The sequence below is a fragment of the Pelophylax lessonae genome (genome assembly GCF_965119305.1).
Source record: "Pelophylax lessonae genome assembly, chromosome: 2".
NCBI lineage: Eukaryota > Metazoa > Chordata > Amphibia > Anura > Ranidae > Pelophylax > Pelophylax lessonae.
This window is the reverse complement of record NC_138769.1, coordinates 369935421-369962636: the sequence shown is the minus strand read 5'-3', so window position 1 is coordinate 369962636 and position 27216 is coordinate 369935421. Positions and strand designations below refer to the sequence as shown.

General features: G+C 42.2%; 1 protein-coding gene across 2 annotated transcripts in view; it reads left to right on the top strand.

Moving 5' to 3' along the window:
- The window catches only part of TXLNA (taxilin alpha), a 33611-nt gene extending 6691 nt beyond the window's left edge, over positions 1 to 26920 (top strand). For both annotated transcript variants that reach the window (XM_082244264.1, XM_082244263.1), the window contains exons 2-10: positions 9599 to 9892; positions 11337 to 11428; positions 11525 to 11695; positions 14191 to 14385; positions 15834 to 15953; positions 21506 to 21580; positions 21783 to 21875; positions 21950 to 22045; positions 25940 to 26920. In XM_082244264.1, coding sequence (XP_082100390.1) covers positions 9610 to 9892; positions 11337 to 11428; positions 11525 to 11695; positions 14191 to 14385; positions 15834 to 15953; positions 21506 to 21580; positions 21783 to 21875; positions 21950 to 22045; positions 25940 to 26221 — 1407 coding nt within the window. In that variant the 5' untranslated portion in view covers positions 9599 to 9609 and the 3' untranslated portion in view covers positions 26222 to 26920. The remainder of the gene's footprint in view (positions 1 to 9598; positions 9893 to 11336; positions 11429 to 11524; positions 11696 to 14190; positions 14386 to 15833; positions 15954 to 21505; positions 21581 to 21782; positions 21876 to 21949; positions 22046 to 25939) is intronic.
- The last annotated feature ends 296 nt before the right edge of the window (positions 26921 to 27216 follow it).

The following is a 27216-nucleotide window of genomic DNA, read 5'->3' as shown; positions in this document are numbered from 1 at the left end:
ATACCGGCACTGAACATAATCCCAGGACAGGTAAGTTTCCTAATATTAAGTCAGCAGCTACAGTTTTTGTAGCTGCTGGTTTTTCATTTTTGGTTTCTAGGGTGAAGAACCACTTTAACCACTTCAGCTCCGGAAAGTTTTACCCCCTTAATGACCAGTAAATTTTTTGCGATTCGTCACTGCGTTACTTTAAGGAAAAATTGTGCGGTCGTGCGATGCTGTACTCAATTAACAATTGATGTCCTTTTTTTCCCACAAATAGAGCTTTCTTTTGGTGGTATTTGATCACCTCTTCTTTTTTTTAGATTTTGCGCTATAAACAAAAAAGAGCGACAATTTTGAAAAAAACGCCACATTTTTTAATTTCTGCTATAAAACATTCCCAATAAAAAGATTTAAAAAAATCTAATTTTTTTGCAGTTTAGGCCAATTTGTATTTTGCTACATATTTTTGTTAAAAAAAAATCCCAAAAAGCGTATTTTAATTGGTTTGGGCAAAAGTTATAGCATTTACAAACTACAGGATAGATTTTTGGAACTTTTTTTATTTATTTTTTTTTTTTATTAGTAATGGCGGCGATCAGCATTTTTTAGCGGGACTGCGACATTGCGCAGACAGATTGGGCCCCTAACTGACATTTTTGACACTTTTTGGGGACCAGTGACATTAATACAGTAATCAGTGCTAAATATTATGCACTGTTACTGTATAAATGACACTGGCAGGGAATGGGGTTAACACTGAGGGTGATCAAAGGGGTTAATGTATGCCTAAATATGCTTACTGAATGTGTGGGGGAAGAGTTCTGTGACAGGCACAGTGAGATCGGAGTTGTAGCTTAGCTGAAACTTCTGATCTCTCCCTGCCTGTGTGACAGAAGACTCGCCTGCTTTGTTTACATAAGTAGGTGGGTCTTCTGTCAGTTTATCTGACGATCGTGGGTGGCTGGCGGCAATCGCCGCCGCTCATCCTACGGCCCGCCTCCCGCTGTGTCTAAACACAGCGGGAGCGCGGCTCCGGCGTCGCGTGCACAAAATCACATAATACTACGTGATTTTGCGCAGCCGAGCTGTCCTGCCGCAGTAATACTACGGTGGGCGGTTGGCAAGAGGTTAAGCTTTGAAAATGAAAACGAGAAGGTGATGGTCCTGCAGCTTTCTGTAATGTTCATAACCCATCACAGAATGTACCCTCGTGGTTAACAGAAACCAGTGTCAGAAATAGACTGACACCCCCCCCACTCCCACAGGTTCGCTCCACAACCTCTTCTTCCCTATGTTCTGGCGGCCACAGATCCTCTGATGTCAAGTACAGTGTAGAGCTTGTAGCCCTGCATCGGCTGGTACAGTTACATAGTGCCTGTAGTCAGTAGAAGGAGGAATAATGCCCCATCTTTATCAGAGGGAGGAATTGAAACAAGCATTTAACCCTTGCAGTGCCGGGACAGCTTAACTGCAAGGGAGGATTTTTACTTTCCTGAGAGATGAGATTTAAAGTGTTATTGTTATTGCTAAACCCTTTCCTGATTTTTTTTTTTTTTTTTTTTTTTTTTATTTATTTTTTTTTAAGTTTAGGGGTGTTGAGAATTTAAAACCACTTTCAGGTTTCTATTGCTGTTTATGTTCCCATTGACAGGATTTACTCTCTCTCTATTTTTGTCCTGGTGACCATTGTCCCTAGGAATGAAAGTGATGGCATATCCAAAATTTTGAGTTGTCCCCCTGAAGTGGGGGGAAAAGTCCAATGGTGACATTGTGGTGACAGCTGCCTAAGAGGAGACTTCCCTTACTGTGGAGGGATTTTATCTGTTTTCAGACAAGAAGCAAAGGGAAATCTCCCCAGTAGATTGAAGATCTAAAACAGAAACCTGACAGTAAAACCCACATTAGGGCAACACTTCCAAAAGGATGGTTAGTTTTCCAGGCTCTTATCAGTAGGTATAGCTAAAGATACCAATCCTAAAAACTGCTACTATTACCTGCACTTGCCTTACCCTCCAGTAGTAGTCTGTGAGTTTATGTTCAAAATAACACACATGCCTTTCCACATGATTACTAATCAGCGTAGTTCAATGTTCCACACAGCATTCCATACAAATAAACTATTCTCAATATCCCAAGTGACGTAACCTATTGCATACCAGATAAAACTACTTGTATTGTAATCTGCAGTCTGGTTGATATTAACAACCTCAGTACCATGTACGTCCAAAGAATGAACCTTGAATTACAAGCTAATGGCCGCAGTAGCAGCCATCAGCCTGTGTACAATTTGTTCTGCTGGCTCCCGGCTTCAAAGTGAAAGTGATGCGACAGCTCCATAGCTGCCAATCACTTTGCTCAGTGCCCCTTCCCCCCCCCCCCCCCCTGTGGTTCCCAGGTTTTCCAGCTGTTACCTGCGCCTGGAAACACAGCCGCTGGCCATGGGAGGGAGATTGCTTTGAGACTGAGGCAAATCCATGCCTATATCTGACATGCAAACAATGAAACCGGAAGTGATGTCACATTCCGTTTTCAGATGCACCATTTCCTGGCCAATACAGCCAGGGGATACATCTAACCAAGCCTATCTGTGCTTGGTTAGATGTTGTAATGGGCAAGGGAGACAATGGGTTCTTTTGGACCCCTAATCTATCCATAAAGAGGACCTGTCACTTACCCAATGCTATCACATAGGTGTGTTGATTAACCCCTTCTAATAGCAATTGCTATCACATAGGTGTGTTGATTAACCCCTTGTAATAGCAATTAGGTCAAAATAAGTTAAAAAAATAAAAGATAAACATTTAGAAAAAATAAAATTATAATAAAATGTAGCACCCTACAGGTAGGTGCTATGTAAAAGTATAGTGGGCCTTTGCTGCCTAACAGCAGGGCCATGTATTCAGCTGGACTGTCATGTCTCCCAGGTGTGCTAACTGAGAGGGGAGTCTCCCCACTGGCTCTGTGAGAGGATTCTCCTTGGGCAATGGAGGAAATCCAATCAGTGGCCCATCCAGATTCTGCCGCAGAGGATTCTGGGAATGGATATAAGTTTGAGGGGAACACATGACGCAGCGTCTTTGGCGGGAAGCAGAGTCCCAAGAGGGAGAGTACGGCTGTCTCTCCTCCTGTCAGAAGGATCAGGTGTCTTGGGTGGTGGCTGCCTGAGTATCCAGAAGGGAGAGCTGAGCTGTAGAGAGGATCCGGTGTGCCGAGGACCAGTGGAGAAAGAGGGGTTTCGTTCCAGGAAAGCCTTCCTAGGTCGTGAGTACTGTGAACTGCCCCTGGGGTCTGCCTAGTGTAGAGGGGACCACTTCCGTGAAGGTCCCAGAGATCTTAGAGCCTGCAAGTGTAAAGGGGGTTTCCTAGTGAAAGGACCCTGGAAGTGTAGAGGGGGGCGCCAGCAGTTGGGCCCTGAAGAGTTAAGTGTACAGTGTTAAGAGTTGCAGCAGTACAAGCAGTTACAAGGAACTACCTCAGTCAGTGAAGGGCTGGAGAGAGTCATACACAGGACTTTTTGAGCTATACAGTATCAAGTGCAAGGATCAATACAGTCCTGGATCTTCTGAGTTAACCAAGCAGTTAAATAGAAGTTTCAGCACTTTCAGCAGAACAGTATTTAAAGCGGCAGTAAGTGTTGGTCGGCATTCAGCTGGCGTCAGGACAGCGCTAATGGGCATTTTTCTTCAAAGTGTCCCAGTTGAACCTAGTTGAGCCAGAGGAGTATCCCACTCATTCCCTTCTCTCATGCACATTATAAAATAAACAGCCCAAACCAAAGATGCCGGAATGGTCTGTGTCTCAGTTCTCACACTTGGGTTTTCAACTTAAATGTGTTGGAAGTGTTTCCGGTAACAATGGCAGACCCACCTCAGGCCCAATGCCTGGAAATATTGCTACAAAAATATATTAAAATGTGAAAAAAAAATGCTGAAACCCCCATTGCCCTACACACCTGCGCAAATGCAAGCCCAGGATTTGCACGCGTATGAAAGCCGTGGTCGCACCACACGTGACCCATCGCCACGAATGTCAGAATGAGAACAATCATTTTAGCACGAGGCACCTAACTTTAAACTGATGAGCTATAAAGGCTTTTAAATCGTCACCTATGGTGATTTTTGGGCACCATTGTTTTGGGCAGTATTGCGGGCACACACAATTTTAAGACATGAAATGTTTGATATCTATTTACTCAAATCAACCTCATCTTTTATTGACAAAATTTAAGGTTTTTTTACATGTATGGAGGTGGGTCAGTGATGGTCTGAGGAGGCAAATTTATGGAGGGATGCACAGACCTCTACAGGCTAGACAATGGAACCCTGACTGCCATTAGATATCAGGATGAAACCCTTGGACCCATTGTCAGACCCTACGCTGGTGCAGTGGGTCCTGGGTTCCTCCTGGTGTACAACAATGCCCGGTCTCATGTGGCATAAGTATGCAGCCAGTTCCTAGAGGATGAAGGAATTGATACCATTGAATGCCCCCCACGTTCGCCTGACCTAAATCCAATAGAACACCTCTGGGACATTGTTTCGATCCATCTGACGCCACCACGTTGGCACCTCAGTCTGTTCAGGAGCTTAGTGATGCCCTGGTCCAGATCTGGGTGGAAATACCCCAGAACACCATCTGTGGTCTCATTAGGAGCATGCCCCAATGTTGTCAGGCATGCATACAAGCAAGTGGGGGTCATACAAATTACTCCAGTACCATTTTCATTTGCTGCAATAAATTTTTTATATTTTAACCAAAAATGGGTTTTATATGGTATGTTTTTGCACTAAAATTAATTTATATTTTTTTTCCGGACAAAAAGAATCGGACAAAATATCCTCCGATTTTTCTCTCTCATGCTCACCGGTCATAACCATTTTTAGTTGACAGTGCGTAAATGTTCACAAAATTTCTTGTCCGATTTTTTTTTTTTTTTTTTTGGGACGTTTGTTCCTAGACTTCCGCGTCGTCAGCAACTTCAGATCATGCGCGGTCTTTCGTATCCGATTTTTCACAGACATACTGCATACACATTAAATGAAAATTTGTTGTGCTGGGGAAGGACGATAAAAATTTTGGTGTTTGTCCCGTTGTTTTTTTTAGTTGAAAATGTCATCAGCTGCCGAAAATGTGTACGATTGTATGTGTTTTTACACACTAGCCGAAAATCGTACGATTTTACATCGGATGGGAATTTTCGGCAGATTTTCTACTAGTGTGTACCCCACTTTACTCCATGTACTGCAGTGGTATCTGTGCAGTCATGGCCTTTGCACTTCCACCTGTTCTCCTTTCCAGAAGCCAGTAAAGAACTGGAGTATTTCCTCTCTCTGTTGCTTGGTGGGTTTCAGGAAAATCAGCAGAGACATCTATAGTATTCAGAATGTCCGTTTTGACATCTTACAACAAATGAGTATCAGTTGCCCTCGTATAGAGCAGGGATTATTTTACTATTCTGCCAATTACTCAAACACTCAACAGGATTGCAGGACAAGGCCATCACTTGACAGTAATGTAAGAGGGAGAATGGGAGCGCTGGCAATATAAGTTGTTATACACTGCTCAAAAAAAAATGAAAGGAACACTTTAATCAGAGTATAGCATCAAGTCAGTGAAACTCCTAGGATATTGATCTGGTCAGTTAAGTGGCAGAGGGGGTTGTTAATCAGTTTAAGCTGCTTTGGTGTTAATGAAATTAACAGGTGCACTAACTTGGCAACAATGCGACAACCTTCAAAATATAAATGGTTTTACAGGTGGAGGACACTTACATTTTCCCCTACTCATCTTTTCTGACTGTTTTTCACTAGTTTTGCATTTAGCTAGGGTTGGCATCACTACTGGTAGCATGAGGTTATACCTGGACCCTATAGAGGTTGCACAGACAGTCCAACTCCTCCAGGGTGGTATTTCAATACATGCCATTGCCAGGAAGTTTGCTGTGTCTCCCACCACAGTCTCAAGAACATAGAGGGGATTCCAGGAGACAGGCAGTTACTCCAGGAGAGCTGAACAGGGCCGTAGAATGTCCTTAACCCATCAGCAGGACCAGTATCTGCTCCTTTGTGCAAAGAGAAACAGGATGAGCACTGCCAGAGCCCTACAAAATGACCTCCAGCAGGCTACTGGTGTGAATGTTCCTGACCAAACAATCAGAAAAAGACTTCATGAGGGTGGCCTGAGGGCCCAGTGTCCTCTAGTGGGCCGTGTGCTTACTGTCCCGCACCATGGAGCTCGATTAACATTTGCCATTGAACACCAGAATTGGCAGGTCCGCCACTGGTGCCCTGTGCTTTTCACATATGAGAGCAGGTTTGATGGGTCAGTGATGGTCTGCGGAGGCATATCCATTGAAGGACGTACAGACCTCTACAGAATAGAAAATAGCACCTTGACTGCCATTAGGTATTGGAATGACATTTTTGGACCTATTTTTCAGACCTTATGCTGGTGCATGACAATGCCCGGCCTAATGTGGCAATATTATGCAGCCAGTTCCTGGAGGATGAAGAAATTTGATACCATTAAATGGCCCCCATGTTCGTCTGACCTAAATCCAATAGAACACCTCTGTTTCCATACATCTGACGCCACCAGGTTGCACCTCAGTCTGTTCAGGAGCTTGGTGATGATCCTGATCTTAGACCTTAGTGATGGTCCAGATCTGGGAGGAATTATTCCAGGACACCATCCACCGTCTCATTAGGAACATGCCCTGACGTGATCAGACATGCATACAAGCACGTGGGAGCCATACAAATTACTGAATACCATTCAGGGCTACGTCGCTAGCCTGTGAGGGTCTAGGGAGCGAGCGCGCGCCACCGGAGGCACGCTCCCACTCGGTCACGGAACCCCCCTGCTTGTCTGACTGGCGGACCCGATGTCCCTCGCGATCGTCCGTTAGAGCGGGAGAAAGGCAGGCGGCTAATGTAAACAAGCCGTCTGTCATTCTTCCCTGTGTATGAATGGTGATCATATGGTTCTTCTATGTAGGACCATTGATCACTGTTCATACACCTCAAGCCACAGCCAATCACAGTTAGAATCACGCCCCTAGGGACACACATAACCCTTCCCTCTCAAAAAAAGTTAACCCCTTCACTGATAGTGTCATTTTACAGTAACAGTGCATATGTATAGCACTGATTACTGCAGTAATGTCACTGGTAACCCCAAAAATGTCAGTCAAGGGTCCGATCTGTCCGCCGCAATGTCGCAGTACCGCAAAAAAAATTGCAGATCGCCGCCATTACACGTTAAAAAAAAAAAAAAAAAACCCCGACAAAAATCATTCCCTTAGTTAGTAAACGCAATAACTTTTTCGCAAACCAATCAAAATACGCTTTTTTCGTTTTTTTTTTTTTTTTTTTTTTTTTTACCAAACATGCAGCAGAAAACAAATTGGCCTAAAATGTTAAAAAATTTTGATTTTTACATTTTTTTTTTTTGGGACTTTCATATAAAAAAATATTAAAAATATTGTTATTTTTGCAAAATTGACGCTCTCTTTTTGTGTATTGCGCAAAAAGGAAAAATCGCACAGATCAAATACCACCAAAAGAAAGCTCTATTTGTGGGAAAAAAAGGACGCCAAATTTGTTTGGGTACAGCGTCACACGACCGTGCAATTGTCCGTTAAAGTCACGCAGTGCCGAATCGCAAAATGGGGCCTGGTCAGGAAGGGGGTAAAATCTTCCGGGGCTTAAGTGGTTAAAACGCGCAACCTTCTTTTTTTTTTTTTTTTGGAAGGGGTTTCCTATGAGGCTTTATAAATATCTTTCTAAAAGTGCTTCATTTTCTGCTACAGTAGTACATTGGGAATATCCAGTTTGGGTCTAATCCATTGTATTTTAATGCCCAATTGTGAACAGAAATATTTATGGGTAGCTTTGCTTTTGTGGGATAAATATAAGTTAAAAAAAAAAAAAAAAATATATATATATATATATATTTATAAAGCTACCTTTCCTTTTCAATCTGTAGCTGCTGTAATTTTCTAAAGGTTCAATGCAATATAGCTCCTGGAAGCATTCCATACACAATTGGTATTCTGGTATTCAGAACACCTCCCAGAACTTTTATTTCCTACTTCTGTGAGGAGCTCTGCGCTACAACAAAAATGTGACTTTTGGTGAGATACTCCCTAAGGGTTAATTACATCTAAGGAGAATACAAATACTGTTGATTTGGCTGGCCATATATTATGCAATTTTATTTCCTTCAGCCGCGGATTGAAGGAATGAAAATCACTTGATTTTCCCATCAACACAGTCAGTGTTGATGGGGGAATCCCTCCCTTTGGGGTATTGTATTCTGACAGCGGCAGGTTTCCTTGCCACCAGAATACAATGATCATTGCTGCCGGCTCTAGCTGGCAGCAGTGATCATTGTATTCTGGTGGCAGGGAAACCTGCCACGGCTGATTAAAATTTAAAGCGTTTTTGTAAAGGCTTTTTTTTTTTTTTTTTTTAATAACAAACCTGTTATACTTACCTGCTCTGTGCTATTGTATTGCACAGAGAGGCCCCAAAAAGCCTCTTCTCGGGTCCCCCGCTGGCACCTACTCTTCGCAGGGTGCGACCATAGGAAGCCACTTTCTATTGTGACATACCTGCGGGCTCAATCCCGATTTTCACTGGCTGTGTCTTTAGACTTTAACAGCGAGGCTCAGCCCTGCTGCCCGCTCCCTTCTCACAGGATTTGACTGACTGCACTAAAACATTTTTTAACTTGATTCAGGGAATGCATTAGGGTAAAAAAAAACGTTTAGACTTTACAACCACTTTAATTAACCATTCAGAACCCGTATCCAAAAGTTATAAAAGAACAAACCGCTTTTCCTTCTGAGCAAGAAGAAGTAGGAATCTGTAACAAAGCTTGTTAAAGGATAAGTCCAGGCAAAATCTAACTAAAGCTAAACATGCTCTGTGCCACCTTCTAAACCTAATCTATCTAACCCTGTAAAGCAAAAATCGCTATACTTGCCTTTTCTTCACCCGATCCGGCCCGGTCTCCAGCGACGGAAGCTGTGTGCAGGAGAAGACCGACAAAGGCTGTGAAATTAATGGGAAGTGACATCACCCGTAGACTTACTATGGGGCTTCTGTTGTCAAGTGCCTCTCCTGCACCCTCCTCCACACTGAAGCTGCCGCTGACAGCTCAGCCTGGGACCGGATCGGCTGCAAAATAGGTAAGTACAGTGATTTTTGATTTACAGGTCTAGATAGATTAGGTTTAGAATGTGGCACAGAGCAGGTTTACCGTTAGTTAGGTTTTGCCTGGACTTATCCTTTCATACCTATGCCAATTATTTCAGAGTAAAGGTTTTTTATTTTAAGACCTAATGTGACAACATTCGACCCATGTAAAGAGTACACACAATTCCTCTGGATTCTGTTTTCACAAACATTGAACCATTGGGATAGAGAATCTGTTTATATGAAGATTTCTTCTGCCTGTGAATGTAGTCTTCATACAACTCTTTGTTTAGTGTTAAATGTGTCTTGATATTTGGTTTGGGCACCAAACAGCCAAATACCACATATTTAGCCTTATGTTACTCAATAAATGAAAAGTAATTTTTTAGTAATAGTTTTTTGTTCTTGTGCAGGAGAGGGAGAAATGAGTCAGCCTCCAGGTGTGTGTGATATGTCAGAGGAACTAAGTCGGCAGTTTGAAGACATTTTAAATACATATTGTGTGGATGCTGGTCAAGAAGGGGTTGCAGATCCTGAAGAGACTGACAAAGGTCCTCCGGAGTCTAGGAATGGAGTAACCGAAACAGTGGTGCCAGAAGTCAATGGAGAGAAGGAGGAAATCCGAGGTGCAGAAGACCGTAAAACCATTACTGAAACAGACAAAGATCAAAAGCGTGTACAGGATAAGAAGAAATCAAAGGGGCTTGGTGAGTAATGTGTTATTTTGGTGGTGCAACATAAATGGAACATGTTTAAATGTTCACTCCAGTCAAATTTAAAAACAAAACCTAAAGGTTCCTACAAAGAGCACAGCCTTATCTGCTCAGTATTTCAGTTTTTCATCCATGCACTTCTGTAGTTTATCAATCCACCATCACCTATTTGTCAGTAATATGGTGATCTGAGAATCCCTGCTTGTAATGCAGGATTGCTATTCCCAAACACACTTTGGGGTTGACTTACTAAAGGCAAATCCACTGTGCACTGCAAGTGAAATTGGAAGTGCAGTCGCTGTAGATCTGAGGGGAAGCTCTGCCTATTTCTATCATCCAATTATATGCCCCCTCAGATCTACAGCGACTGCACTTCCAAGTTTACTTGCAGTGCACATTGGATTTGCCTTTAGTAAATAAACCCCTTTTGTCTCCTATGCAGAAAGCCTAAAAAAAAAAAAAAAAGTTTTAAAACAAAGATTCTAATGCCCTTGGGAAGTTACAAAATTGCAGCACCACGTACAGTATATCTGGATACAAGAATTGTAACCATAAAAACAGAAACGGTGCCCAAACCCACAAAAAACTAAAATGTTATTAAATGTACAAGTACAAAGCAATATCCTTCTTCCATGCATACATAAATAATACTGAAAATATGCGCTAAATATAAAAGTATATAATGAAATCAAATTGTACTCCAAAAATATTAATAAGATCATATGTGAAAAAATAAAGTCCACACCCAGTGCCCATAGGAAGTCTGTCTTGGTTAGAGGCATGAAGGCTGGAATAAAAAATGCTTGATTCCTGGTCCCGATCCAGGGGCACTTGTTCCCCTCTATCCTGTGTGCACGAGTGAACTCCAAATTGCTCCATAAATTGAGCATCTTAATTGTAGTTAGCAAGCCTATATATCTGGCACACTTTTAAAGCCTTGCTACAACATCCTTTGCCCAGTCTCGTTGTGGCTTACATTTGGTCGGGGGGGGCACGGCAAAATTCTTTGAGCGGACAAATCTGTGACTCGGAAATATATCAATGAATGAGAGGAGCACTTCTCTGCTTATCTGCTCACATAGAGCTACAGGCCATGCTCCTGACCCAGCTAAATAAAAACAGGAAGCTGCTGACAGCTCAGCCAGGCAACTACCATTTTCAAAAGGATGTCACCAGTGGCAGCCTCTTGCTTCTCTCAGCACAGATTTCTTTTATATAAAATCGTATGGAAGAATACCACCAAAAAAGCTAGTAGAAATAAAGAGGAAAAACCGGTGGCTTTGGGCATCTTGGACATTTTTTGTTTGATAATTTTGTAAATTAACCCAAATGCATTAAAAATGCACATTGGTGGTGGGTTCTGTGTTTTGGATACTCCAGATCTTTTCTGCTTTTTTCCTAATGCATAGTCTAATGTAAGCCATGTCTTTGTGACCAGGTAAGGAGATCACACTACTTATGCAGACTTTAAACACACTGAGTACCCCAGAAGAAAAACTGGCTGCTTTGTGCAAGAAATATGCAGAATTGGTAAGACATTTAAACAAGGAGACTGCATGGGGTTAACACTGTATCAAAATTGGGCATCTGTATTCTCACTTTTTACATTTTGTCTTTTCATGAAAGTTGGAGGAGCACAGGACTTCCCAGAAGCAAATGAGGATTCTTCAGAAAAAACAGAGTCAGCTTATTCAAGAGAAGGACCAGCTACGCAATGAACATAGCAAGGCCATCCTGGCTCGTAGTAAATTGGAGAGTTTGTGCAGAGAACTGCAAAGACACAACCGCACACTGAAGGCAAGTGTATTATGGATCATTAATTCTAGGTGCAGAATTTTTTTTTTTTTTTATTACCATGGATTACGTGTGGCTAATTAGCCATTGGATCGCTTTTACAAGCAGCGGTAGGGAATGTGCCCCCCCAGGCTGCCTTCCGCAGCTCTCTCAGCTTCCACTGGCTGAGCATAGAAACAATCCAAGATCAGAACGGCTCTGATCGCCTCTATGGTATTGGAAACAATGAGCATTCATCACTTCACCCAATATGTAAACAGCACAATTTTTAAATAGGGAAAGTAACTGATCACACCAATCTTAGTGTGATCAGATGCTTTTAAGGGCAAAGGAGAGATCTGGGATTTAATAGACCCCAGATCTCTCCATTGCTATCACGGGATATTTATATTCCCTGTGATAACAATAAAAGTGATAAAATAAATAATTAAAGTGACAGTGTAAAAATTAAAAAAATAATTATAAATATATTTTTTAACCTCTTGACTGCCACTCACAGTACATTTATGTCATTACTTTGATGTTAAATACTGTAGTTATGGCAGCAGGTAGCTGCAGTAACCCCAGTATCCTTTTGTACTGTGGGCGATACTCTACAAGTTAAGTGATCCAGGTGGCGAATTTGCCTTGTGATAACTTTTGGAGGTGGTTGGAGACCCCCTCTTGCCGCTTCCCAGTGTCTTCTAGGTTTCCCGAAGCCATCAGTAAACCCAGAAGCTATCCGTTCTAAATCGGTGGCTGGGCAGGATGCTGAGTAAGGGCAAGATGGACCTTACTTTGCTCTATGCCCTTGGAAGACCGGAGCGACGTCTGACCTCACTTCTGCCTCTCTGCTTTAAAGGAATTATTCCCCCCCCCCCCTTTAAAGGCAAAATTTACTTTTCTTTTAAGGATAAATGAGAGATCTGGGGTCTTTTCGACCTCAGATCTCTCAATAAAGAGGAGCGGTCATGCTTATTTCTATTACAAGGGATATTTACATTCCTTGTAATAGGAATAAAAGTGATTTAACCACTTCTGGACCGGAAGGATTTGCCCACTTAATGACCAGGCCATTTTTTGCGATTCGGCACTGCGAAGCTGTACCTAAATAAAATTGATGTCCTTTTTTTCCCACAAATAGAGCTTTCTTTTGGTTGCAATAAGCGTATTTTGATGGGTTTGCGCAAAAGTTATCGCGTCTACGAACTAAAGCAAATATTTGTCGTTTTTATTGTTTTTTTTTTTTACTAGTAATGGCGGCGATCTGTGATTTTTAGCGGGACTACGACATTGCGGCGGACAGATAGGACCCCTAACTGACATTTTTTACACTTTTGGGGGGACAAGTGACATTACTACGGTAATCAGTGCTAAAAATATGGACTGTTACTGTAATAATGCCATTGGCAGGGAAGGGGTTAACCCAGGGGGCTTAGCTGCGGCGCGCGACCGACGTATACCTACGGCGGTTCGCGCACGAGTGCCAGCCTGCTGCAGAATTTCTGCGGCGGGCGGTCCGAAAGCGGTTAAAAAAATTTTTTAAAGGGACAGTGTAAAAATGAAAAAGTAAAATAAGAAAAAAAAAATTTTAAGCACTCCGTTCCTCCTTGCTCGCGCGCAGAGGCGTACACATATGTAAGTCGCGCCCATACATGTAAACAGTGTTCAAACCACACGTGAGGTATCGCCGCGATCGTTCGAGTGAGAGAAATAATTCTAGCACTAGACCACCTCTGTAACTCTAAAGGGGTAACCTGTAAAAGATTTTAAAGCGTCGCCTAGGGAAATTTTTAGGTACCGTAGTTTGCCGCCATTCCACGAGCATGCGTAATTTTAAAGCATGGCAAGTTAGTTATCCATTTACATGGCATAATATCATCTTATCATGGCGTAATATCATATCCTCACATTATACAAAAAAATTGGGTCAACTTTACTGTTTTACCAAAAAAAAATTGCGGTTAAAAAAACCACTACGCAAATACGGTGTGACAGAATTTTGCAAGGAGGGCAATTTTATTCTGTAGGGTCTCTGCTATATATATATATATATATAAAATATACAATGCTTAACAGATCTCAATGGGGAAAAAAATCTCATGCTGGATATCTATACTGGTATGGACTGGGTAATGTGTTTTGAAGGAAACGATGGCACATCGTTTGATGGAAATTAAGATTATTAACCTACAGAGAACTGAATTCAAAGACACCCCAAAAATCAAAATGAAAATAATTATGCAGCCTGCTAGTTAATTTTGCTGAAATTTTAGTGCAGCAACTCAAAATGGTACTCAGGAGTTGGAAAAATAAAATGTTTGGGGGTTCTAAGAAATTTTCTAGAAAAAAGAAAAAATACAGATTTTTACAAGTAAACAAAAAGTGTCAGAAAACGCCTGGTCTTCAAGTAGATATTTTTTCATTATTATTATTAATAATAATATTTCAGGTTAGGAGCTAATATTTTAATTTTGCAGTGCCCATAGCCATGAGCTGTCTATGTTTAATTTGCTCAGGAGGAAGGAGTACAAAGAGCCCGGGAGGAGGAAGAAAAGCGGAAGGAGGTAACCACTCACTTTCAGGTGACCCTCAATGATATCCAATCGCAGATGGAGCAACATAATGAACGCAACACTAAGTTACGTCAAGAAAATGTGGAGCTGGCTGACAGGCTTAAGAAACTGATTGAACAATATGAGCTCAGGGAGGAGGTAAGTGGAAAGAGATGCATTCTTTACAAACAAGTGCTGCATTTGCTATTCATACGCATTGCATTTGCAGAATTTGACAAGAAATGGCTGCATTTGTCTCGCTTTGAATTCAGGTAATTGGACATCAATGCCAAATCCAAAGAAAAGCTGTGAAAAGCAGGTCAAATGCAGCCTCTTAACTGCCATGTGTACTGCTTAATTTAAGTCGATAGGATTTTGCTGTCCTGCATTTGATGTGCATTCCACACACATCAAAATGCAGGAAAGCAACACCTGTCAACATGAGCAGTAAAGGATTAAGGAATAAATAGTCCTGGACACAAGCTCAGCTGCCGTTAAGTGTATGGCAGTGAGGTTTGCTGGCAAACCCTCTGTGTTGTGGAATCTGTGTTCTAAGAAATTTAGCAAGGGCCTTTTTATTTATGAAAATGAAAGTTTTTTTTTACCTATAATAAGATGTTATTTTAATATGAGATGAGACTACTGAAATGACTGAACTTATCTGAATATGCCAGTTTAAATGTGCATTATTGTTCAGGTATAACTACTTTCTTTACCTTCTTTAAGGCTACCCATACATCTTTTTTTCCTTTTTTTTTTTTTGTCCAACCCAAAAAAAAAAAATTCAATTGTGCTATTGTATTATGCCATAGGGGAGCCTTCCCTGCCATCAGAATACAATGATTAGTTCAAGAAAAAAACAACTGGCTGTTTGTGCACAAGTTGATTGATAGATCGACTGGTGTACAACCAAGGTGCCCATACATGGATCGAAATTCGGCCAATTAAGCTCCATCTGCGATTTTCAAACCCAAGTATGGCCAGCTTTACTCTTTCAGAAAAACTGAAGACCTTGGTAATGAGAGATTACCCATAGATATTTGCTGCTCTGTCATTCTGTTGAGCTTATTGCTGATAACCCACTGAGTGTACATAACTGTACCACATAACAGCAAATTGTAATAACTCATATTAAAAAACCAAGAACTAAAGTTTAATATATTACAGCTTAGGTGTAGTGTGTGCATTTGTTTTTTCAGGGTAAACACATTTGTAGCAAGTACAGAAAAACCTGTTGATCTTGCCAGAAATAGTGTCCTTGTCACTTCATGTGATGTAAATTTGAAGCAAAAAAACAAAACAAAATCTCACTACTCTAAATGTAATGGAGATGAACAAAGGCAGACCTGATCAGCCCCTCTAGTGGGGCAGGCCAAGGGTGGAAGGAAATGGTGTGTGCTGTCCAACGATAAAATTGTCCATTTTTCTGACTTCATTGGAGTGTGACCCCTTTCTTCATGGCAGAATGCTAATAAATACACTACAGTACATTACTGATTTAAAAAGTCCAGTTGATTTGAGCAGTCGGAATAGTGAATTCTTTCTGCCTTCCTACACGTTGTTTATTGGTCCCACTTATTGTCCTCTTTCTTTTTTTTATTGTGCAGCACATTGATAAAGTATTTAAACACAAAGACCTTCAACAGCAGCTGGTGGATGCTAAACTGCAGCAAGCTCAAGAGATGCTGAAGGAAGTTGAGGAACGACATCAGCGGGAAAAGGACTTTGTAAGTGAATCACTGTCTTTGGTATATCTGTGTAGCATGGATACTAAAGGAATAGACTGGAAAGGAAAGGAATGGATAAATGAGTTTTCTCTATCGTTCGACAGACACGGCTCCATATAGTCAGAATAGGCACTAGGTAGGAAAAAAGCTTAACCACACCTATGGGGGCTGTCCTTGCAGGCATAACCCCACACACCCTGCTATCATCCAATAGTTTTTTGTTTCTACCTAGTTTAAGGTATAGGATCTAGCTTCCTGCTGGGACTTCGGTATTCGCTATTATAGGAAAGTTTGTTAGTTTGTGATTTTTTTTTTATTTTCACTCGTTCCTGAGGATCAAGATCCAGAGGAACTAAAGCAACAACCAGCTGAGGTTTCGCACAGGAAAATCTAGATCCTTAAGGTCTCCCAGCCTGGCCAGCGACGTGAGCAGGTTATAGTCCAGAACTAGGCCTCGCCACGACAGTCCCCTGATGGATGGGGACGAGCCTGGGAGTGGACCGTCTCGCTAGGATGCACACGACCTGGAATGCCCTTAGTCGCAGCTTACCCTTGGCTGACAGCACCCCCATCCCAGCTGGGAGGTGATCTGTTTGGGAATGGCGCCCACCTGGTATCGTGGTGTGGTAAGTAAATTGTCCCCCCAAAAACCCCTGGCGGTCTCAGGGCGAACGTGGGCCCTTCCTTGGAATAGTCAACCTTAGGGGCTCCCTCGGTTCCCCTGGCACCTCGGAGGACTAGTTCTGTGTACCCCCCGGCATACCCCTACCCCTAGCAGGTTTTTACCTTGGGTAGGTGGTAATAATGCGGCCGTTGTGGCGCTTATTTGAGGGGGTTGACTTGTCCTGTGTGGTCCTTTGCGCAGGGACCTTCTGAAGCCTATTGTTCTGGGCCCCCTTTTGGGGGTCCTGGAGACCGCATGGCGCGCCGTGGGGGCTGCCATTTTGCTGTGGATCATGATTTTTATATTCCCATTAGTTTATATGGGCAGCCATTTTCTATAATTCCCCATTGAGAATGTATGAGTGGCCATTTTCCTGAGGTCCATAGGCTGGACAGGCATGTGGCATGGTTGTATAATAGAGGCTGAATTTTCTCTTCCTCTTCCTGTACAGATCGTGCTGAAAGTCTCCTCTGTGGTCTGGTAACGTTTTCCTGGGGTTCCCTGTGGGTTTGTCTTCATTCACTCTGCTATTATCCTATAATAACCAGGGATTGTGAGCCCGCACTTCTAGCGGTGGGACTATGTTTTTTGGCGGTCTTAAAGAGACACTGCCCAAATATTTTTAAAAAGTGTAACATTGAGTCCCAGGATAATAGTTCACCTGCAGACCCCCTGGGAGCGATTACGGGACTTTCTGGTTCACATTCTCAGCCAATGATTGCAGTTTGCAAAATCTGATGTCTAAGGTAAACTTTGTCATTGCTAGTGCTGCCAAACGCAAACCCCTCCGCCCTCACCTCCATCTGCAGGGTTTTCGGACTCTGAGATAGACCTGGCCACCGCAGACGCAGACCACCCTGAGGAGTTGGTGTTGTTGCATTCTGACGGTGAAGAGGACCTGTCCTCATCAGCCCCTGTGCGGGAACGTGCTTTGGGTGGAAGCTCTAATAGTTTCAGTGCGGGAAACTTTAAAATTGACTGAAAGAAAAGAAATCTGCGCTGACACCTGTCTTAAGACTGGATTATCTGGGCTTGACTCTGGGTTCAGCCTTGGCCAAGGTGTTTCTTTCCCCGGACAAGTTGCAGGAGGCTATTCGGTGGTTGTTGGCGACAAGAGGGTTCAGAAACAATCTGTCCTCTCTCTTCGAGTTTGCATGCAGGCCTTGGGTCTGATGGGATCAACCTTCGAGGCGGTTACCTTTGCTCAGTTCTATATCAGAACTTTGCAAAGGGAGATTATTGTCAAGTGGAACAAGGATCCAAAGTCCTTGAACTCTTTGATTCGATTAAGCCACAACACAAGGTCTGCTCTGTTGTGGTGGATCCAGTATCTAGCACTATGCCAGGGCAAGTCATTCCTTCCGTTGTTTTGGATGGTGGTGACCACGGATGCCAGCCTATCGGGCTGGGGCGGGGTGCTGGAGGATTTCTTTACCCAGGGTACCTTGACGATGGGAAGAGTCAAAATCACTGATAAATGTTTTGGAGCTCAGGGCAATAAAGCTTTGTCTGACCCATTGGACGACCGGTCTGCAAGATTGTCCGGTTCGGATTCAATCAGACAACGCCACAGCTGTAGCTTACATCAATCACCAGGGGGGCACTAATAGTGTCTTGGCAGCCAAAGAGGTGGCCGAGATTCTGGCCTGGGCGGATAAATTTATTCCAGCCCTCTCTGCTGTACACATTCCAGGTGTGGAGAACTGGCAAGCGGATTACCTGAGTCGTCAGGTGTTGGATCAAGGGGAGTGGTCCCTGCACCCGAAGGGGTTTCATCTCCTGTGTGTTTGGTGGGGGACTCCCGAGGTAGATCTGTTTTGCTTCTCGCCTCAAAAAGAAGGTTCAGAGATTCGTAGCTAGGTCTCAAGATCCTCTGGCCGACGCCACAGACGCTCTGGTAGCTCTATGGGGTCAGTATCGGCTAATTTATGCCTTTCCTCTCTTGAAACTCCTGCGGAGGCTTCTGCGCAGGATATAGGTGGAAGGGATTCTGATCATTCTGGTGGCTCCGGAGTGGCCTCGCCGGTCTTGGTACGCAGACCTAGTAAGGTTGGCCGCCGATGCTCCTTGGAGAATTCCTCTCAGGGAAGATCTGTTGTCTCAAGGTCCAATTTTCCATCCTGCTTTCTTGGTGAAGGCGCATTCTACGAGAGTGCTGAGTGCCTCTTGGGCTTTTTGCCATCAGGCGTCGGTGCTGCAAGTTTGCAAGGCGGCAACTTGGTCGTCCATGCACACGTTTACAAAATTGTACAAAGTAGATGTGTTGGCATCTTCAGATGCTTCCTTTTGGCTGCAAGGTTTTGTAGGCTGCTGTTTAAAGAGAACTGTTTTTTTTGTTTTTTTTTCTCTTTTGAGGGTGTATTGTGTTTCAGAGTGAGCTCCAGTTGCTCCTGGTTGAGATCCATGTTACCTGGTTGGCTAAGTTTTTAGCCTTTGGGGAGTCACATTTCTGTTTGCGTTGTCTTTCCACCCCTCAGTAATATACTGCTTTGGGACATCCTTATAGTCTCTGACTAGATGGAGCTGCATCTGTCAATGAACGTTAGAGAAAACTGGATTTTTGTGAGAACTTACCGTAAAATCCTTTTTCTCTGAATTTTGACAAGAACAGCACCCGCCCCTCTACTTGTGATTGAATGGTTTTTTTTTTTTTTTCTATTCTAAACATTGCTTGCAACTAAACTGATAGCGTGGTGTGTGGGGTTATGCCTGCAGGGACAGCCCCTATAGGTGTAGTTAAGCTTTTTTCCTGCCTAGTGCCTATTCCTGATAGGAGGAGCATAACCCTATAGTCTCTGACTAGATGGCGCTGCGTCTGTCAAACTTCAGAGAAAAGGATTTTACGGTAAGTTCTTACAAAAATCCAGTTTTATTGAATGTTGGCTATTTAAATTACCTACTGTTTTTGACTTTTTTTATTTACATTATAAATGTTTATATTATCCTGGTTAATTGCATAAAAGCACAATTTAACAAACACTAAATATCCTGTACATTGATGATATTTAGCCTTTAAAACATGTTTTAGGAAAGCCCATCGCTAACTGCATAGTATTTGGAAAAATGTAATCTACACTATATTGTCAAATGTATTGGGACGCCTGCCTTTACACGCACGTGAACTTTTAATGACATCCCAGTCTTAGTCTGTAGGGTTCTATATTGAGTTGGCCCACCCTTTGCAGTTAAAACAGCTGCTACTTTTCTGGGTAGGCTGTCCACAAGGTTTAGGAGTGTGTCTATGGGAGTGTTAGACCATTCTTCCAGAAGTGCATTTTTGACATCAGGCACTGGTGTGGGACAAGAAGGCCTGGCTTGCATTTTCCGCTCTAATTAATCCCAAAGGTATTCTATCGGGTTGAGGTCAGGACTCAGTGTAGGCCAGTCAAGTTCCTTCACCCCAAACTCGCTCAGTCATGTATGGATCTTGCTTTATTCGCTGTTCCAAATCATTTGGTAGAGGGGGGTTTATGGTGTGGGGTTGTTTTTCAGGAGTTGGGCCTGGCCCCTTTGCTCCAGTGAAGGTAACTCTTAAGGTGTAAGCATACCAAGGCATTTTGGACAATTTCATGCTCCCAACTTTGTGGGAACAGTTTGGGGGTGGCCCCTTCCTTTTCCAACATGACTGGGCAAGGTCTGTAAAGAAAAGGATGAGCGAGTTTAGGGTGGAGGAACTTGACTGGCCTGCACGGAGTCCTGACCTCAACCTGATAGAACACCTTCAAAATTAGAGCACAGGCTGTGAGCCAGGCCTTCTCGTCCAACATCAGTGCCTAACCTCACAAATGCGCTTCTGGAAGAATGGTCAAACGTTCCCATAGACACACTCCTAAACCTTGTGGACAGCCTTCCCAGAAGAGTAGAAGCTGTTAAAGCTGCAAAGGGTGGGCCAACTCCATATTGAACCCTACCGACTAGGACTGGGATGCTATTAAAGTTCATGTGCGTGTAAAGGCAGGCGTGCCATTACTTTTGACAATATAGTGTGTGTGTGTGTGTATGTGTGGATAGATGGATGGATGTAATTTACTGTAGGTATCGAATACACCTACAGATATAGGTTATACCTGCTTTGTTGGCCAGTTACGTTGTAGAGTCCCATCTTCCACTTCAATCTAAAAATTCATGTACTTTTGTTAGTTTTCTATTCTGTAAACAATTTTAAGCACATTGTTTTTGTTTGTTTTTTTATTTGAATGTTAAAGAGCCAGTATTTTTCCACCCCAAAAATCTATATCTAGATATTATTGATCACTTCAGCTTTTGTACCGGATATATCCCTTTGGGCAGGAGCAATTTTTACATGTGGACCTGTTTATTTGGTGATAACTTTTATCATTGCCTAGAATCACAAAGTAATGCATACATGTTTCTAAGCTATGCTTTTTTATTGGCAGTATTGCCTTTGAAACATTATTTTATTTTCCATGTAATCCTATGGACAAAATAAGTACCACACAAGTAGTGTTACTGTAAATAAAATGTGTATATTTTATTTCAGAACTTGTATTTTGGGTTTAAAAAACACAGAAATAAGAAACCAATAAGAAGAAAAATCATGCTAGGGAGGAAGTCGTTATTTACTGCTGTAAAGAAAGCCCTGGACTGCTTGATGCAACGTTGAGTTTTTTGAGTTTTTTTTGTAGTTAGCTCAAAAAAATTACATTTTTAATAATTTTTTAACTTCTATAACCTATTTAATGACTGCACATTTGGCCTAGATGGAACATTATTAAAATAAGCTAAAGTTAGTCATAGCATGCCATAAACATTAGTATTGTGTGCAGATTTTTTTAGTCCTTTGATGTCCTGGTATATCAAATAGATATTAATATATTATGTGTGATATCTCAAGTCCGTCTCATCTTCCAATCCCCCTTCATTACAGCTCCTAAAAGAAGCGGTGGAATCCCAGAGAATGTGTGAGCTTATGAAGCAACAAGAAAGCCACCTCAAACAGCAAGTAATCTATGCTTTTACCACTTACATGACTTCTATGAGAACTGTATTCATGTGAGCACTAAAAGTTAACATTTTGTAGTTCGCTACACCTAGAATGTTATTTTTGGGACACATGGGAGGTGAGGGCTGCTTGGCACAATCACATTTTTCCATAAATGTGCTATTGCATAACTTTGGTAACATTTCAACATTTCTATATTCAGCTGGCTCTGTACACTGAGAAGTTTGAAGAATTTCAGAACACACTTTCCAAAAGCAATGAAGTTTTCACAACCTTCAAACAGGAAATGGAAAAGGTGATCACTTCGTTTCTATTTTTCTGAGCATTAACTTTTTTATGTTTGCAAGTGATTAACTATTTTCTCTGCAGATGACAAAGAAGATCAAAAAGTTGGAAAAGGAGACCACTATGTATCGCTCCAGATGGGAAAGTAGCAATAAAGCTCTTTTAGTGATGGCTGAGGAGGTGAGAGGCACATAAAACAAGCAAACAGAATAATGGTCAAGCTAGACCTCAATAATTATACTAGAAATGTATGTAATATAATATTTTATTTATTATATTGGCTTGTGGAGGTCTATTTTCTTCTGTTTAGAAAGCTTTTTGTCCTTCAAAGCTGAGCTCTAGACAAACGGCTGAAACACATTTAACCTTTTCTAGCACTTTTTGTTTACATGTAATAATCAGTATTTTTTGCCAGAAAATATCTTAGAAACCCCAAACATTTTATTTATTTATTTATATATATTATGCATACACACACACACTCTCTCACAAAAGTGAGTACACCCCTCACATTTTTGTAAATATTTCATTGTATCTTTTCATGTGACAACACTGAAGAAATGACACTTTGCTACAATGTATAGTAGTGAGTGTACAGCTTGTATAGCAGTGTAAATTTTCTGTACCCTCAAAATAACTCAACGCACAGCCATTAATGTCTAAGCCGCTTGCAACAAAAGTGAGTACACCCCTAAGTGAAAATGTCCTAATATGGGCCCAAAGTGTCAATATTTTGTGTGGCCACCATTATTTTCCAGCACTGCCTTAACCCTCTTGGGCATGGAGTTCACCAGAGCTTCACAGGTTGCCACTGGATCCTCCTCTACTCCTCCATGATGACATCAAGGAGCTGATGGATGTTAGAGATCTTGAGCTCCTCCACCTTCTGTTTGAGGATGCCCCACAGATGCTCAATAGGGTTTAGGTCTGGAGATATGCTTGGCCGCCAGTCCATCACCTTTTACCTTCAGCTTCTTTAGCCAGGTGGTGGTCATCTTGGAGGTGTGTTTGGGGTCGTTATCATGTTGGAATACTGTTCTGCGGCCCAGTATTCGAGGGGAGGGGATCATGCTCTGCTTCAGTATGTCGCAGTACATGGCATTCATCATTCCCTCAGTGAACTGTAGTTCCCCAGTGCCAGCAGCACTCATGCAGCCCCAGACCATGACACTCCCACCACCATGTTTGACTCTAGGCAAGACACACTTGTCTTTTTACTCCTCACCTGGTTGCCGCCACACACGCTTGACACCATCTAAACCAAATAAGTTTATCTTGGTCTCATCAGACCACATGACGTGGTTCCAGTAATCCATGTCCTTAGTCTGCTTGTCTTCAGCAAACTGTTTGTAGACTTTCTTGTGCATCGTCTTTAAAAGAGGCTTTCATTCTAGGACGCCAGCCATGCAGACCAATTTTGATGCAGTGTATGGCGTATGGTCTGAGCACTGACAGGCTGACCCCACCCCTTCACCTTCTGCAGCAATGCAGGCAGCACTCCTATGTCTATTTCCCAAAGACAACCTCTGGATCTGATGCTGAGCATGTGCACTCAACGTCTTTGGTCGACCATGACGAGGCCTGTTCTGAGTGGAACCTGTCCTGTTAAACCGCTGCATGGTCTTGGCCACCATGCTGCAGCTCAGTTTCAGGGTCTTGGCAATCTTCTTATAGCCTAGGCCATCTTTATGTAGAGCAGCAATTCTTTTTTCAGATTCTCAGAGAGTTCTTTGCCATGAGGTGCCATGGTGAACTGCCAGTGACCAGTATGAGAGAGTGAGAGCGATAACACCAGATTTAACACGCCTGCTCCCCATTCACACCTGAAACCTTGTAACACTAACGAGTCACATGACACCAGGGAGGGAAAATGGCTAATTGGGCATAATTTGGACATTTTCACTTTGGGGTGTACTCACTTTTGTTGCCAGTGGTTTAGACCTTAATGGCTGTGTGTTGAGCTATTGAGGGGAAAGCAAATTGACACTGTTATACAAGCTGTACACTCAATACTTTACATTGTTGCAAAGTGTCATTTCTTCAGTGTTGTCACATGAAAAGATGTAATAAAATATTTACAAAAATGTGAGGGGTGTACTCACTTTTGTGAGATACTGTATATTTTTATATCTGAGGCCCTAGAGAATAAATTGATGGGCTTTGCAATTTTTTCATGTCACACGAACAGTATTTGTGCAGTGGTTTTTCAAACACTATTTTTTTTTTTTTTTAATATACTTTTTGAATTTTAGTGCAAAAAAACAGAATACATAGGCCAGTTTTTGGTAAGGTATAAAAGATGTTAATAGGACAAGTAAATATATACCAAACATGTGCCGCTTTAAAATTGCGAATGCCCATGCAACCACAACAAACAACATACAAACCTACAACAAATTTTACTATCCATAGGCAAAGCTTCAAAAGCCTTTACAGGTTACCGCTGTCACTTTCAAATGTATTTATTTATTTATTTTTTAATCCGTTTTATTGCTGTCACAAAGAATGTAAACGTTCTTGTGACTGCAATAGGCATGTGAAAGGTAGTCTTTATGGAGAAATCTGGGGTTTATAAAACCTAAATCCCTCCTCTGCACTTAGTGAAGTCTCTTTTTTGAATAAAAAAAAATAACAAACATGTTATACCCACCTCCTCTTTGCAGTAGGTTTTGCACAGAGCAGCCCGGTTCCTCCTCTTCTCGGGTCCCTCATTCCTGCTCCTGACCCCACCCTCCTATCAAGTGCCCCCACAGCAAGCAGCTTGCTATGGGGGTGCACCCGAGCCGAAGTGCAGCTCCGTGTTTGCATTCAGACACTGAGCTGCTGTTCGGCGCTGCACCATCTCTCTCCTGATTGGCTCACTGACTTTGACAGCTGTGGGAGCCAATGGCGCCGCGGCTGTATCTCAGCCAATCAGGAGGGAGAGTCCCAGGACTGCCGAGGGACTCGCTGACATCGCTGGACAGAGAGGGGGCACAGGTAAGTATTAGGAGTGCTGGGGGGGGGGGGGGGAGGACCGCTACACACAGAAGGCTTTTTATCCTAATGCATGGAATGCATTAGGATAAAAAAACCTTCTGACTTTACAACTCCTTTAAAAGCATTTGATCACACCAATTGGTGAGATCAAATACTTTTGAATTTTTTAAAAATGGTGTAGTTTACATCCCAGAAACCCAAAAGTGATGTGACTCCATTGCTTCCGGGTTACTATATCATAGAGCCCAGCAAAGCCAATCGGGTCATTTCTGGGCTCTGTGATCAGCCAGCGGAAGTGCGGGCTCGTCGATTGGGACTCCCAGTTTGACAAGAGTTCCCCATCATGGAGGGGGGGGGGGACCTTTCCTCTCGCTGCTTGTACAAGCAATTCAACAGCTAGTTATACGCTAGGGGATTGCTTTTACAAGTGAGCCGAATGCTGGCTCTACAGAAACAGTATTGTAACTTTAATAAAATGTCACAGTGCAAGTTCATTTATTTCTATATATCACTGCTCAGCAGCTGTGTGTAGAAACAGAAACATCAGTGGTGCTTTGGTCTGTTGTTGAAAAATGTGTGCAGCATGCAATTTTTTGCCATTGCTGTGCACATTTGGGAGTTACATTCTAGTGTAAACAGGGTACAAAGAAAATCATTGTACATAGTGTCAAGCTGTAGAGTGTTACACGCTCAGCAGGAAAGTAGACTGCTATGGACTCGCTGTTGTAGACTAGCTGCTGTATAATGCCCCATACACACGTGCAGATTGTCTGCAGACTTACCAAAACCATATAATATGAGGTCAAACCTAAACACTTTCAATTTGTATGCAATCCGGCAGGCCCTTGCACTACATAGAAAAGGTAAGTCTGCAGACAAAAGTCTGCAGATAATCTGCACGTGTGTATGGGGCATAAGGCTAACTTTTACACATTATGAAAAAGTATACAGTTCTGCACCATTCTACAGTTATTCATAAATGTAATGTTTTTTTTTTTTTCCCAAAAGTAGAAATCTCTAAAGGGGTTGGTTACACTGGGATACTGTTTGTTACAACATGCCTTATAAGGAAATATTCTTGAATGCTTCTTTCAGAAAACTTTGCGTGATAAAGAGCAAGAGGCTTTGCAGGCCAAAATCCAAAGATTAGAGAAACTCTGCCGGGCTTTACAGACAGAACGTAATGACCTAAACAAGAAGGTGCAAGGCTTAAGTGGACCACAGATCCCTTCTGCGGAGACCACCGAGGATTGTGCAAGCTATACAACACCTTCTGTCAGTGAGAATGTAGAACTGAACAGCAGTGAGGTGTGTGGGCAAAATGCACTTCAAGCAGCACCACCACTGCCTCCTCTTCCACCTGCCATGCCTGAGTAATGCAGACAGGAGTCAGTGCTGCATATCTAATATCCTAATTCCTTTTTTTATGATGGCTTCCACTTTTATATCCCACATTACACATCCACCCATTGCTTTTATTTCAGTTTTTTTTCTCTTTTGAGTACAATATCTGCAACACATGTATTGGAAAAAAACAGAACCTATCCACAAATGCCGTTTACAATATTCACACTTATAGCAAACGGTCCAAGAGATGTCCCATCTGCAGGTTTTCCATGCAGTTTATAGTTTGTTTTGGTTTTTGGTAGACACTAATTGGCTTCATACTTTTTGAATAAACTCTGGTTATGAAAAATAGGATTTTTTGTGTTTTAAAAGATTTACATGCACTGAGCAATGGTGATGGGAATGGTTGCATGTAGGAAGAGTTCGCTATTGCTACAATGTATAAAAATGTTTTGCAGAACATGTCTGCCTCGTGCATACGATTGCTAGAAAAAAACATGCTGTTACTGGTGCTTACTCTGGGACCACATTATACATTATCTTCCCAACAGTTCTATATTCAGCTGAGCCGCCACACCGCACTTTTCTGTTCACTTCATTAATTTGCGTTTAATACAACCTCCTAATGGGCCTATTTTTTCAGTCTTTATTTTTCATAAAAATTACTACAAAGCCGTTGACGTTGACAGTGTCTACACTCTGTGCTGCTTAATAAATAGTTATATTACAGTTCTCAAGAGTCAGTGCCCCTTTCATACAGTACTGTTTAGAGTTTCTGTTCTCATTACAAGCATCTATCTTTTAGCAGAGGACTTGACTGTCCAGGTTTTCTGTAAATGTATCCAAATCTGAATTTGTAACTAAAATGTACCGGTCGCCATATATCTTTGAGCGATTAGGCATTTGTGAACTGAAAGTGATATTAAAGCAAAAATTGTAAATATTGCAGCTTACCATTCATTAGATGTGGTGGCTGCATCAGTTTTCTTTGGCTCCCCCCCCCCCCCCCCCCCCCCCTGTTTTCA